This window comes from Drosophila mauritiana, chromosome 3R, assembly GCF_004382145.1.
Source record: "Drosophila mauritiana strain mau12 chromosome 3R, ASM438214v1, whole genome shotgun sequence".
Taxonomy (NCBI): Eukaryota; Metazoa; Arthropoda; class Insecta; order Diptera; family Drosophilidae; genus Drosophila; species Drosophila mauritiana.
Window position 1 is genome coordinate 24,914,885 of NC_046670.1, and position 12,319 is coordinate 24,927,203.

Genomic DNA, 12,319 nt, shown 5'->3' on the forward strand with positions numbered 1-12,319 from the left:
TGCTTGATTTGTTTTGGCATAATTCTGCCATCTTACTGACTTTTTTTCTTTGGTAAATTATTGGGAATTTCGTTGTGGTTGCGGAACTCGCATCGTTTGGGTATTGGCAAACCGCAAATCAGCAGTTTTCTGTTTTTCCCCCCAATTTTTCCCTTTAGCCTCGCATTAAGCATTCGCCATGGTGGCCTGGGCTCCACTAATTTGGGCTTGCCAAGTGACGATGCACACGTAGCAGCAATAATTTCGGCTAATTGCTCTCTGAACAGCAATTTAAATGCGAAATGAATTCAGTGTGGGCCACACGCCCACAAAAGAGGGCCAGAAAATAGTTTCATTTGAAGCTTCTGCTGCAGTTGTAATAATATTACGCATACGCTGTGTGCGCCCACTGCAGGCTGAATATTAAAAACGAGTTTTGCCGTTTGGCCAGACAACCGGACTAGACCGACATACCGACCACGACCCACTGGAATCCGGAATCCGGTATCTGGATATCTCGTCTCGTCATACATACATGTCGAGTATGACTTTCATTGCAATGCATATCTGAGCGCAGACATCGCTCGGAAAATGGCAGAAATTAAATTCGTCTCTCGACTGACAAATGTCCCCCGAGTGAGCAAAACCAGAAAAGTACTTGACGATACGTAAAAGTCAAGTCAAATTGCAGGGGACTCGCCCGAACGCACCCCCTTTTTCATAAGTCAGCTTGTAATGTTGTTAAGCATCCAAAGATACTGTCAGTGTAGTGGCCACAGAATGCAGGGGGGAGTGTCCTGTGGGCACGACTCTTCTGGCTGTATCTGCAGCATTGTATCTTTAGTGCTGCCGCCGGAGTCGGCAACTTCAACTTGGTCCGGGTTTTTGCCTCTGCTTCTGGTCGTCAGTTTGGCTTGGTTTGGCTGGGTTTGCTTTGGCTTGGGTGGCTGAAGAGCAGCTGATGTTGATGATGATACACACTCAAGTGCGCTTTGGGTACAGCAGTTGAGTAAATACACAAATAGGACTCACACACACGTGGGCAGGGAGAGGACTGCCCTCAAACTCACCCACACACACATACACACACACGGGTACACGGGCACACGCGTCGTATGCGCAATATGGCGACGTCTAAGTTGACTTTGGCGCTGTTGCCGCTTTTACTTATTTATGCCAATTTTTGGCCTGCGTGTGCGAGAGTGCGATGTGCCAGCCGGATTGTGGCTCGTTTGTTATTGTTGATTTTCGGCTGGCATTGCTTCTATTTAAGCATTTAAAGCAAGATGCTACGTGAGTTGAATGCCGAGCCTGGAACACCCCCAGCCTACACTGCAAGAAGTCTGCGCTAATTTGAGCATTAACCATTGCAAGATAGCAAGGCTAGAGAACAATAAAAAAATGGTTTAAGTGCAGAAATTTTCTTAGTATTTATTGAAAAAACCAATTTTTAAATAACATTAGTCAATAACATTTATAATTTGTTCGATTCATATTCTGTCTAACTTGTTCATTTTAAAATCCTCACCGCTGCGGCTGAGTAATCCCCCCTATTAGCCATCTAACATGACCCACTCCCATCTGGGATATGTTTAAATTCCACCCCTTAACCCACTGACTCCCCAGGGACATTAAAGACCTCTAAACCAAACCAAACGAAACCGAACCCAGTCAACCAACGAACCAAGTAGCCGGCACAAATTTAACCAACTGAAGCCACTTGGGAATCGCTCTGACATCGCTCGCGCATTGGTTTTATTTCATTACTTCTGCGCCAATTTAAATATTTAACGAACATTGCGAGTTGATAGCATTTGCCGGCAGCTTTAAATTGACAAAAGCGAAACAGAGCGAGATCGAAAAAAGAAGTGGGCAAATGAACGCGACTGTGGCATAGATTAAATTTCCGCTCTTATGAATGCGCGTAGCTAATAGAAACGGTGGTGCAGGATGGGTGGTGCTGCCTGTTTGGGTGGTTGGCCGTTTGGACGGTTAGGAGGCTGCGACAGCATGGTAGCTGCATATATTTTGAGCTAGGTCCCTGCTGATGCCGCACATCCGTGGTCCCCGGTCGGCGTTCGTCAGTTTCAAATGTCCGAAAAAAGAAATCCAATTTGCTCGGCGCTGGTCCGCGTTGGCAATGCCCCATGGACATGCGTTAATAAAAAAAAGAAAGAGCTCAAAAAAAAAAAAAAAAAAAGATGGAATACGTCGGGCCAAAACAACACAGGCACAAAAAACTGGCCAACTGGCGACGGCTGCAGCCGGCCATCCAAATCCAAAACTGGGGGCCACGGCCATGGGAACGTGTAGAAAATAAAAATTTCTATTTAAATGGCAAAAATCAACAAATGCAACGCAAAACAATCTAAAACACAAATCGAAATTAAATGACCGCACTTGCACACAAAAGCGGGCTCCACAGAAAGCGCCCAAGCACACACATACACACACACACACAGCTATATGTGCACAGTGAAAAAAGGGGGGGAACATGGCAAAAACAAGCCACTCGTGGCCAACAAAAAAAGTGCGGGAGTTTCGGAAAAAAATGGAAAGCAAGTGACTGAAATAAAGTGCAGCAGCTGCGCAGCGTTCTAAAAAAAAGGTAACAAGTTTGGTAAGAGTGTGTGATTGAGGGGTGGAGTATGGAAAGGGGAAGGGGTGTCGGTCAGCTTGCCGGCCGCTTTTCCATGTATGTGTTAGCCAAATGCTAGACGCGGGTTGTGCAATTTCAACATTTCATTCAGCGCCGATTTTTGAATTTCCAGTTCGTCGTCTTGTGCAAACCGTCTGTGATGCATTTATTGTTTTTTTTTTAACAAGGGAATTGCATCAACATCGCTGGGATTTAAGACAGAATTTAAAGATATACTACATAGTGCATACATCTCTTTCACCTTTTTAATAATTTTAATGTAATGAAACTGAAGTTCATGGTTATTATACATTAATTTATTTATATGGCCACCCTTTGAAATGATCTCATTTGGCACCCACTTCAACAACTTTCGGCCAGATTAATTAACTGCAAACGTGCGAGTCTAAATGAAGTCACTTGCCCGGTTTTTCCATAAGAACAGAACCACATACACTTTACAATTAACACTCCAACGCCCTGCGAACCCGATTCGTAGGGTACGCTACCATCCCATCCTATCCCAGCCTAACCCATATGTACAAGTCATGTTGGAGCTGGGAAAAAAGGAGTATCACTGCCACTATTACGATACTATAACTACGACAGCGATTCGGGTGCCTAACGAGTGACACTACGAAATAAAGGGAAATGCCCCGTAAGTGTGGATATATCAACACCTACCGTATACAACCGCCCACAGCACAAACAAAAATTGGAACTGGCCAAGTGTAATGAAAGCGGAAGAGAGACGAAAGACCGGTAACGGCGGAAAATAAAAACGGTAACCGCAATTTGACCCAGGTTTTTACTTGCTTTACATTTCGTGGCGCCCGACAAATATGCAGATTGGCACACGGGGGCTGCTCCCGCTGTCCCCTCGCCAGCGACGCGTTTACCTCTAACATGTGCTACCAACGACGACAGATACATTTTCCGGGTGCTGGTTTGGTTTGTTTCCATCCCCCCGCGCCGGATCCCAGCCCAACCCAACCCAACCCGTTCCACCCCCTGTGACAAACGCTTACAGCAGCGTTAAATGTTCACCGGGGGTGGCTGGCGGGGATGTTGTCTACAACCATGCAGTGCGTTTGTGTGCGTGGGATATAACTAACCCGGACCCAAATGCAAACATATGGGCTACCAAACAGCACGGACAAAAATTATTTCGAATATTTATGAAAAGAGTGAAGTTTATTTTGAAACTTGAAAGGGCTTAAAGCCATTTCAATATCAAACGTAGATGATTTGGGATATTATATCACTTTAAATGATTTTTACACATTTTGTTACAATACTTCATAAAATACTATCTGATAAGATGGTAACCTTCAGCTGTTCAGCAAGCTGCCCAATTTTCTTGCAGTGTACTGCCTGGTTTCTTTAAGCCAATTTTTTTTTTGTTTCGGCCAGAGCTGCTTTTGTTGTTTCTAGGCCGGAACACACGCAATTTCCATTTCGCAGTGGCTCTGTGTGTGAGATTTCGAAGTTATAAGGCAACATGTTCTTGGCACTCGGCACTCAGGACTACGGACTTTAGACTCAACCTTGCTGCATTTCTTGGCCCGTCCTGCCTTTTTTCGATTCCTGGCTACGCAAATTCGTTGTCGTCTCCGGTTTTCCAAGCGCTGCTGCTGCATTGTCGCCCCACACGATTGTCAACCCCATGAAGTTGGAAAATCGGAAAAATACCCGTAGTAGGCAGTAGGCTACTGGCATTTAAATGCGAATTTTGCACGCGATCTGCAAACGGAATGTGGGACCCTGCCACATTTAAATCAAATTATTGACATTTGCTTAAAGGCCGGGCGCTTGAGTCGCATACAAATGATTTAAGTTTCGGTCGGCACTTAAAGTCGAGCACTCGCAGAGTCAGCACTAAAAAGGACTTGAGTTGAGGTCCTGATAAGAGTCGGGAATTGCCGGGCTTGCTGATGACGCCGGTGGTTGGGAGGGATTGGGGTTTTTGTGGCCCCGGGGGCAGCAACCCTTTTGCCGCATTTGCGTTTGCCTTCGCTTCTGTCATGTTTTGTTTTTAATAGTTACTGAATCTCATTAGAATTTAGATGAGTCTTAATGAGTCATTGTTTTACACGTTAGACGAGCGCAGAAGACGCCGCCGCCGGTGGCAACACAAACAACAATACGACTGTAGTGCACTGCTCCCAAAAGTTTCCAAAGCCAGTCACGAAAACATGAAAAGGTGGCGAATTTCCGCGCAAATTTTCTCAGCACCCGCGAAAACACAGACACAAAGACAGGAAAAGCGAGTCACAACACAATGAAATTTTCATTTGATCTGCGCGACGCGACAACTTAATGAGGCTGCACCAAGGGTGGTGCCACCTGAATTACACAGAGAGAAACACTTAAAGGCAAATTTGATGAATTCTTGTTAAACAACTTCAGACGATACTCAAAATCTAGCTAAGGTATCTGAAAAAATCATTCATAGCGCAATGGATTTTATATTTGTTCTGTACATCTTACTCTTTTATTTTCTCCGTGCACTTACACAATACAAACGAAAGGGGCTCATTTAAGTGGCAACTTAAATGCCACGCACACTTGCGGAAATGATGCTGACTCGAAGAGCTCGGTTATCAAAGATTCGTGGGTAGAATGGGCACAAAAAGGTGGCAAAGGATTGCGGCCTGGCAGCTTGTGGTAATCAGCATTAAAAATCAGCATTATCATTGGCGAGGCGGCAACGGCGTCTAATGGCATCAAAGAGACAACGGGCTGGGAGTTTGGAATCCTTAAAGTGACTGGCGTTTCATTAGCGAGTCAAGTTGATTGGCTTTCGAGTTGGTAGCTTTCAGTTGGGAGTTTGCTGCACAAACAGGCGTTGCAGCTGCAGTGCGAGGACGTAATCAAGATGAAATTAAAGCACAAAGTTTGCTTTAAGTCGACTCGTGCAGTGGCCGACGCTAATTAGATTTTTTAGTTCCACTTAGCAGCAGGCCAGGGTCCACTGGCTGCTTTCTTTGCTCGCATTTCATGCAAATGAATGAAATTAAAAGCACATTATACTTTATAATGCGCCCTGATTTGCCCCCCAAAGCAAATTTAATTTAAAGATTTGCCGAGCCACCCATACAAATGGCCGTGTATATGTATACTTATCAGGACTTAGGCAGTCCCAAGATAACCGCAGTGCCAAATTGTGGGCATAAGTGACTCTCGAGAGCACATAAATGCGGCCGGGATCCCATTGATTGGGTTTTAGGGGACGGCCTTGATCAAAGTCATAAGTCAGCGGCATACAAATCTCCATGTAAATATCCTTTCACAGTTGAGTTGTCCTTTTCGGACATCCCGGGATGGCACAGCACGTCTAAGCAACTGGATTATTAACATTTCAATATAATTTGTGGACCTACCATGGTTCATATTCACAGGACGAGGTCGAAGATGGGGAAGGGGAAGGGCAGCCCTAACTTTTCCTGCTGACGTCTGGGAAAATTAACGCGCCTCAGGACTTTGATCCTTTTTTTTATATATGTATACATGGCAGTGGGAACCCGCTGCGTGTTGGGCCCCGTATTTGCTTACATATTCATCAATTTTTGGGTTAAGTTGTGGGCGGGCTCAGGGTATCCGGCTGGGCGGGTATCCGGGTATCCGGGTTGGGTTCATATGTATCTGAATGTGGATGGATGCTGGGGCGGCCAGCACGTTTTGCGGTTGTTGGCGTCAAATTGTTTTGCTTGTTTGGGGCTTTCACTGTCACAGCGGGACGGTATCAGTGCGCAGTCGGTCAGCTGGTGGTTTTTTGACCGCCGGCTAAACGCTTTTAGCTTTAATGCACTGCCCACTTAGTTTGGGCCAGTTCATAATTGCCATTACGCATACGCCGTGTGGTCGCTTACAAAGTGAATTGCGAAATGAGATTGTCGGGCCGGTCAATAAAACATTAGGGCCCACGGATCGATGCGACTGGGACACATACATCTTGGCAAGGCCGTGGGCAGAAACTCGCTCCCTGGGGGCTGATCAACCAGCCATCCACATCCTGCCCGGAATCGTGTCCTCGATGGGGTTGCGTGTAATTAAGCGCTGCAGCTTATGTAAGACAAACAGGAAATAAGGTTTAGCACAAACGCATAAATAACCACGGCAAATCAGTAAAGCAAGGCAGCAGGCAGTGGGTAACATAAATAAAGGCATACAAACAATGAAAGCGGATAACATAAAATTTACAACAACTAAAGCCAACAAAACAGGAGCCAGCCGAAGCAAGCAAGACAAGTAAGAGTGGATAGTTGTGCACTGGGAGAAATAATTGCAAGCTCTGTTCACAAAATCATGTAAGGATTGTAACCTCTTATACAAGCTATACACGTTAATCGGCTTAATAATTGGCTTTCTGGGGAAGTTTATTAAACGAATTTTGATATGATTTTTATCAGTGTTCCAATGTCTCACACACATGGACGCTGGTGTACGCCCTGAGTAGCTTCCGTCTTTAATCAAATGGTAAAAGGAGGTGTGGCAGGAGGCACTGCTGACACACTTAGTCCACAGGCGACTCACAATCCCCGCCAGCTGAATCACCTGGCTCACGACGATGTTAACGCTCTCGCCCAGAAAGTCAGGGAGGTTGATAGGTGAAGCAAGGCAGGAAGCCAGGAGGCCAGGAGGCCAGGAGGCCAGGTGAACGGAAAGGGACAGGTGCGTCCTCGGCAAATATACAAAACACTTGTAACTGCCGTGCAGCTAGCAAGGATTTATGATTAATTTATGGGCACGTGTGTGAAAGACAACGACAACGGCAACGACAACGACAGTGGGCGACTGTAACGATGGCAAAAACTTAATTAACTCATTACATACGCACCGTTTTAATCAGCAAACGAGCCGAGCCGAGGCGGCGGAAGCGGGCGAAAGAAATGAAAAGCTGCCATCGCGCTTGACACGCTGACACCGAAGGCGGCTGACAGCCGGTGGGGAGGGGCGTGGCAGCGGGGGCAAGAACTGCCAATCGAGCCCGCGGCTCAGTGCAAATTTAAAGCGTCCTTTGACTGCAATTAGTGGCTGCCTCGTTTGTCTGTCTCGCACACATACGGGCGAGAGTTACGCTACGTACACTTGCCAACTTGCGTGCCGGTGTTTTTCGCCTTTTTGGCCAACCAGGCGAAAGCATTTCACCTTTGAGCCAGCCAAGTGCGCAAAGGGGCGAAAGCAATAGCGTGAGAGCCGCCGGAACGAGCCCCCACGATTGATTTACAATAACCCCAACTACTCGAGCCGAGTCAAGCCGCCTCAATGTACTAAGCCGCGCTCGGCTCCGCCACTGCGATTACAATGGGCTCATTAACGGTGGCGTATACGCAATTTCCAATTAAATAAAAAGTGGCCACGTACACACAAACGCAGGCACTGCTGGAAAAACCTTTTATCATTAGACATTAATTTAAAATGCTTAAAGGTAATTAATACCTTTCCAAAGAACGCATGCTTAATTCAGCTTATTTCTTCTAATATTTTATAAAATCGAACAGAGTTTTGCTTATTTCTCGCAGTGTTTTCCTCCCTTGGTATATTTGTACACGTGAACACGCAGAGATTTACTCGTTTGGTTTGTGTTTTTAAAAGGCCAACAGGCCGCAGTCAGAACGAATCTACTTATTCAGCCCGCCCAGGATCCCGCTCCTTAACGTTTCACCATCAGTTCCGCTGGCTCTGGGAAATTCCTTTTAATATTTATTTAACACAAAAGCTTTCCGCATTTCGCATTTTGCCTTCGCTGCGGCCGCGACGACGACGTTGCCGTTAATTTTTCGCTTTGCTTTTCATTTTCGCAAAATTACCGGAAATGTTAATTTCTGCACGTGCAGCAGACAAGGCCGTTGGGTGGTGGGCTGTGGTCGATGGGTGGGTCTGGGCCACGCCCAGCGGCGTTGTCAGCCTCGAATGTTGTCGTCGTCGCAGTCGTCAGTGGGCCCCAGCTGAATAGTGCTAATTATTTAGGGTAAGAATTCACTGTGTGTTTGTGTTTGTTTCTGCGAATGGGAAGGGGCGTTGTTGGGCTGACCCCCGAAAAAAAAATACCCGTTGCATTGGCCCTTAACCCATTACCACCCCACGTGCGCTGCCTTTGCTTTTGCCTTTCGCCAAGACTTGGTTGTGAGTCTCGCTGCTGAGCGCTGAGCTGGGCTCAAGCGAACTGAGCTGACACAAGAGCGCACGAAGGACAACGGCAATGGCAACGACAACGAGCACCAGCAGAACCACCAGGACTAACTAAGCCACCCAGATGCCAGCCCACTTGGATTTGCCATTCGCCTACTTTCCTTCGCATTCGCGACTTTTTTCTGTGCCAAAGAGACAAAGCACACAAAAATAATAATAAATGATTGCGATTCGTGCTAGTGTGGGTGTGTTTGCTTTGCATGTGAGCTTCTTATTGTATAAGCGTACACTCGGAAATATCTGCTCGTGCATTTGATAGCAATAGAAATTCCCAATATATATATATTAGCGGTTAAGAAAGAATTTAAATGAATTGAGATACATATTATTTGAATTAATACATGCAGTCTGCTTTGAAAAAGTATAATCTTTTGCGAGAGTTAAGATTGCAGAAAGTTGTTCAATGTCCAAAGTTTCTTGTCTGTTATATCCTTAACCTCTTATAGTGTTTTGCGGTGCAGAGATAGGTGGGTTGGCTGGCAGATGGGTGGTTGGTCGCACCACCCACTGCACTTGTGTTTGTGCAGCCTGCATGACAGCGAATGGCTTTGAGTTTGTGCATGTGTACACGATGTTTGGCCTGATGATGGGGCCAGAAGATTCGAGCGTGGAAAGTTTACTTAGATGAATGGGTTAATTAGTATTAATGGGGACGTTCTTCAGGGGGCGAGTGGGCGTGGCTGCAGAAGAAGAGATACACAGTGGGCAAAGTTTTCTGCGATAAACTAATACAGTGTGGGTGGTTGGGGACCCGGGAACTTTTGTCATCGCCTTCGCCCAGCCATTTGAGCCCATCAATCTGCGCGGCTCCTTTGTGATTTCAATTAACTTATCTCTGCTTATGCAGCATAAAATTATATATGAGAAAGTTCTGCTTCTTAGAGTTTTTGAGAACTTTTTTATGAATATGCATTAAAGCACAACGTCAGCGTTGGCAATAAATTGCGAAATAAAAGCGCATGACTTGGGTTTCTCTTTTGATTTGCGTTTTTATCTGGCGCATATTTTGTGCGATTCACGATGCGCCAGCGGCATCAACCCTTTCCCCAAAAGTCCCAGTAAAAATCTGTGAAAATCTGCGAAAAAACCGATACTCAACTTGACACTCTCCCGCTCTTTTTTTGCAGAACAATTCCACATCTTTGTCGGCGACTTGAGCTCAGAAATTGAAACTCAGCAATTGCGCGAAGCATTCACACCATTCGGCGAAATCTCGTAAGTATTAAAATGCAAATTTTCCATTTGCCAGTTAACTCGGAATTGCCTTTTTCCCATTTTCCCCACTTCTGCAGCTTTTATTTCGCCTTTTCCCCTTTTTTTTGCGACAATTTTCCTGTCACACATTCTCTGATTATTGGCAGGCGCGTGTGGAGGAGGCTCGCAACTCGCAACTCGCTACTCCATAAAAAATTCATAACTGAACGGCAAAAAATGAATTTATGCAAATGCCACTTTGGCCGAACTCTTTTCGCTGTCTGTAAGTGTCGCCTCGAGGAGGCAGAAGGGAGGGTGAGCAAAAAGTCGGGGCATTCAAATATTTAAGTTGCTATTTTTCGGCATGAAAAGGCAAAGTCACTAGCCACCCACAACCACTTACCACCCGCGAGCCACCTCCTCTCCCGTGGCAACGACAGCATCAAAAACTTGGCTTAATTAACTTCTGTTTAATCGCAAAGTTTCGAGTCAAAATGTTAGTCCGTCTCCTGGGAGGAGCGGCTCCTCCACTGCCTCCACCTCCTTCCTCTTCCTCTTCCACCCAGAATAAGAGGCCCTGCGGCGGCTTATCAAAAATTACTCCAAAGTATTTGATTTTCGGATTTGCCGCTTGCTTGAACCGCGAAACGGAGGATTCAGTCAGCCAGTCTATCAGCAAATCTGCTCTGCTCATCTTCCGGCCGATGGCCAATTTAAATTTTAATAATTTGAAAATCATTCTAATGACTCCGGCCTGATTGGGTTAAAGGGTTTTCTGATTCGCTAATGAGCTGGTCATGTCTTTCATCAAAAGCGATTGACAGTGTTGTGTTTGCATCACTTAAATATGAAATTTAGGGAAGTGTTTAAAAGTATCATATAATTCCAATTCAGAATTCCGAGTAAGCACGCTTAATGCCTACTCTTGGCACCTTTAAATAGAACAAATAAAACACATTTACAAGCTAACCTCAGCCAGGAATAGAAAAGCGATACCACTCCCAATCACTGCCTGTTGACAACCGTATCGATGGCTACGCATTTCAGTCCCATTGAACAATCGTTTGGCACCTTTGTGATAGCTATCGCTGACATCATTATCGCCGATACTCCCCGAAAACCCATTCCACATCGCCAGCTGATTATCTCCGAAGGATGTTGCAGGTTGGGTGGTGAGGTAGAGGGCCTGGGTTGGTATGGGACCGGCTTAAAGAACTTTATTTCTTATGGCTTTTCCTTGGGAGCCGAGTCGATCTGCTAGCCAACATGTCAAAACGCTTAACGCACAAAGTCGCCGGGATTCGGTCGTGCGGCTCCCAAGGATCAAGATGTCCCCTCTCCGGCTGTCAAAACTTTTATGCGTGCCTGGCGTTGTTTGCCCTTTTTTTTGCTTTGTTTTTCTGCTTTTTTTCGGGGCATTGTTGCCCGGCTTGGTGTTGCCTGGTTTTGGCATTATATTTTTTTTTTCGTCGGAGGTCCCAGCGCATTTTGTTTCGTTTTGTTAAATGCGCGGCGCGTGTGAATATTTAATAAGACCTGGCAACAAGCCCCAGAAGCCAAAGCCCAAAACAAAGTCAAAGCCTGGCCGAAAAGCCCGACGGGTTCTCGCTAGCTCGGCGTTTTACTTATAATAATCATAAAAAAAAGTTGCCGGCCAGCGTCGCCAACTTCGCCGCCGCTGTGGTTTATGCTTCATAAATGAAAAGTAAACTGCCGGACCGGGGGTAATTGCCAAAGTTTCCTGGCAGCCCGCTTTAGTGCGGTGTCGAGGCCCCAATTGTCCAAATGAGAAGTCGTACAGCCGCTGGGGGAAATCAATTTGGGCCCCCGAGTCGGAAGTTGGCCAATTGGCACAAGTGCCAGGTCACTAGTGTAAGTGACCAAAACGAGCAGGTCCTTTTAGCCAGCAACTGTAATGAGCGCAGTTCGATTTGGTAGAAGGAAATGATGAATCAGGATGGGGGAAAATCACGGTTCGGAAGGCAGAAATTCATCAAAAACTTTATCGTTATCTTAAAGCCCAGCGATGAGAAGATGACCGTACTGGCTTCTTGGCAGCTCAAATCCGAAAGCTCCCTTCGCAAACTGCAAGATAAATAAAAAGTTTGCAGCATGAGGTCAGATTTCTAATTTCCGAATTACAAGGGGACACGCCCACTTCCACGCCCACGCCGGCAAACACAGACTGAATATATTTGTATTTTGTACTCGAACGGAAATATTTGAACACGTCGGCCAGACGAAGACGCAGGCGGAGTCCTCGAGAGATGTCTTTATTAGGAATTTGCATAAATTTTAAAGTTTGCCAGGACT

General features: G+C 45.9%; 1 protein-coding gene across 3 annotated transcripts in view; it reads left to right on the forward strand.

Moving 5' to 3' along the window:
• The window catches only part of LOC117144405 (polyadenylate-binding protein RBP45), a 54,157-nt gene that overhangs the window by 29,026 nt on the left and 12,812 nt on the right, over positions 1-12,319 (forward strand). For all 3 annotated transcript variants that reach the window (XM_033309540.1, XM_033309543.1, XM_033309541.1), the window contains exon 3: positions 9,940-10,027. In XM_033309540.1, the coding sequence (XP_033165431.1) occupies positions 9,940-10,027 (88 nt within the window). The remainder of the gene's footprint in view (positions 1-9,939; positions 10,028-12,319) is intronic.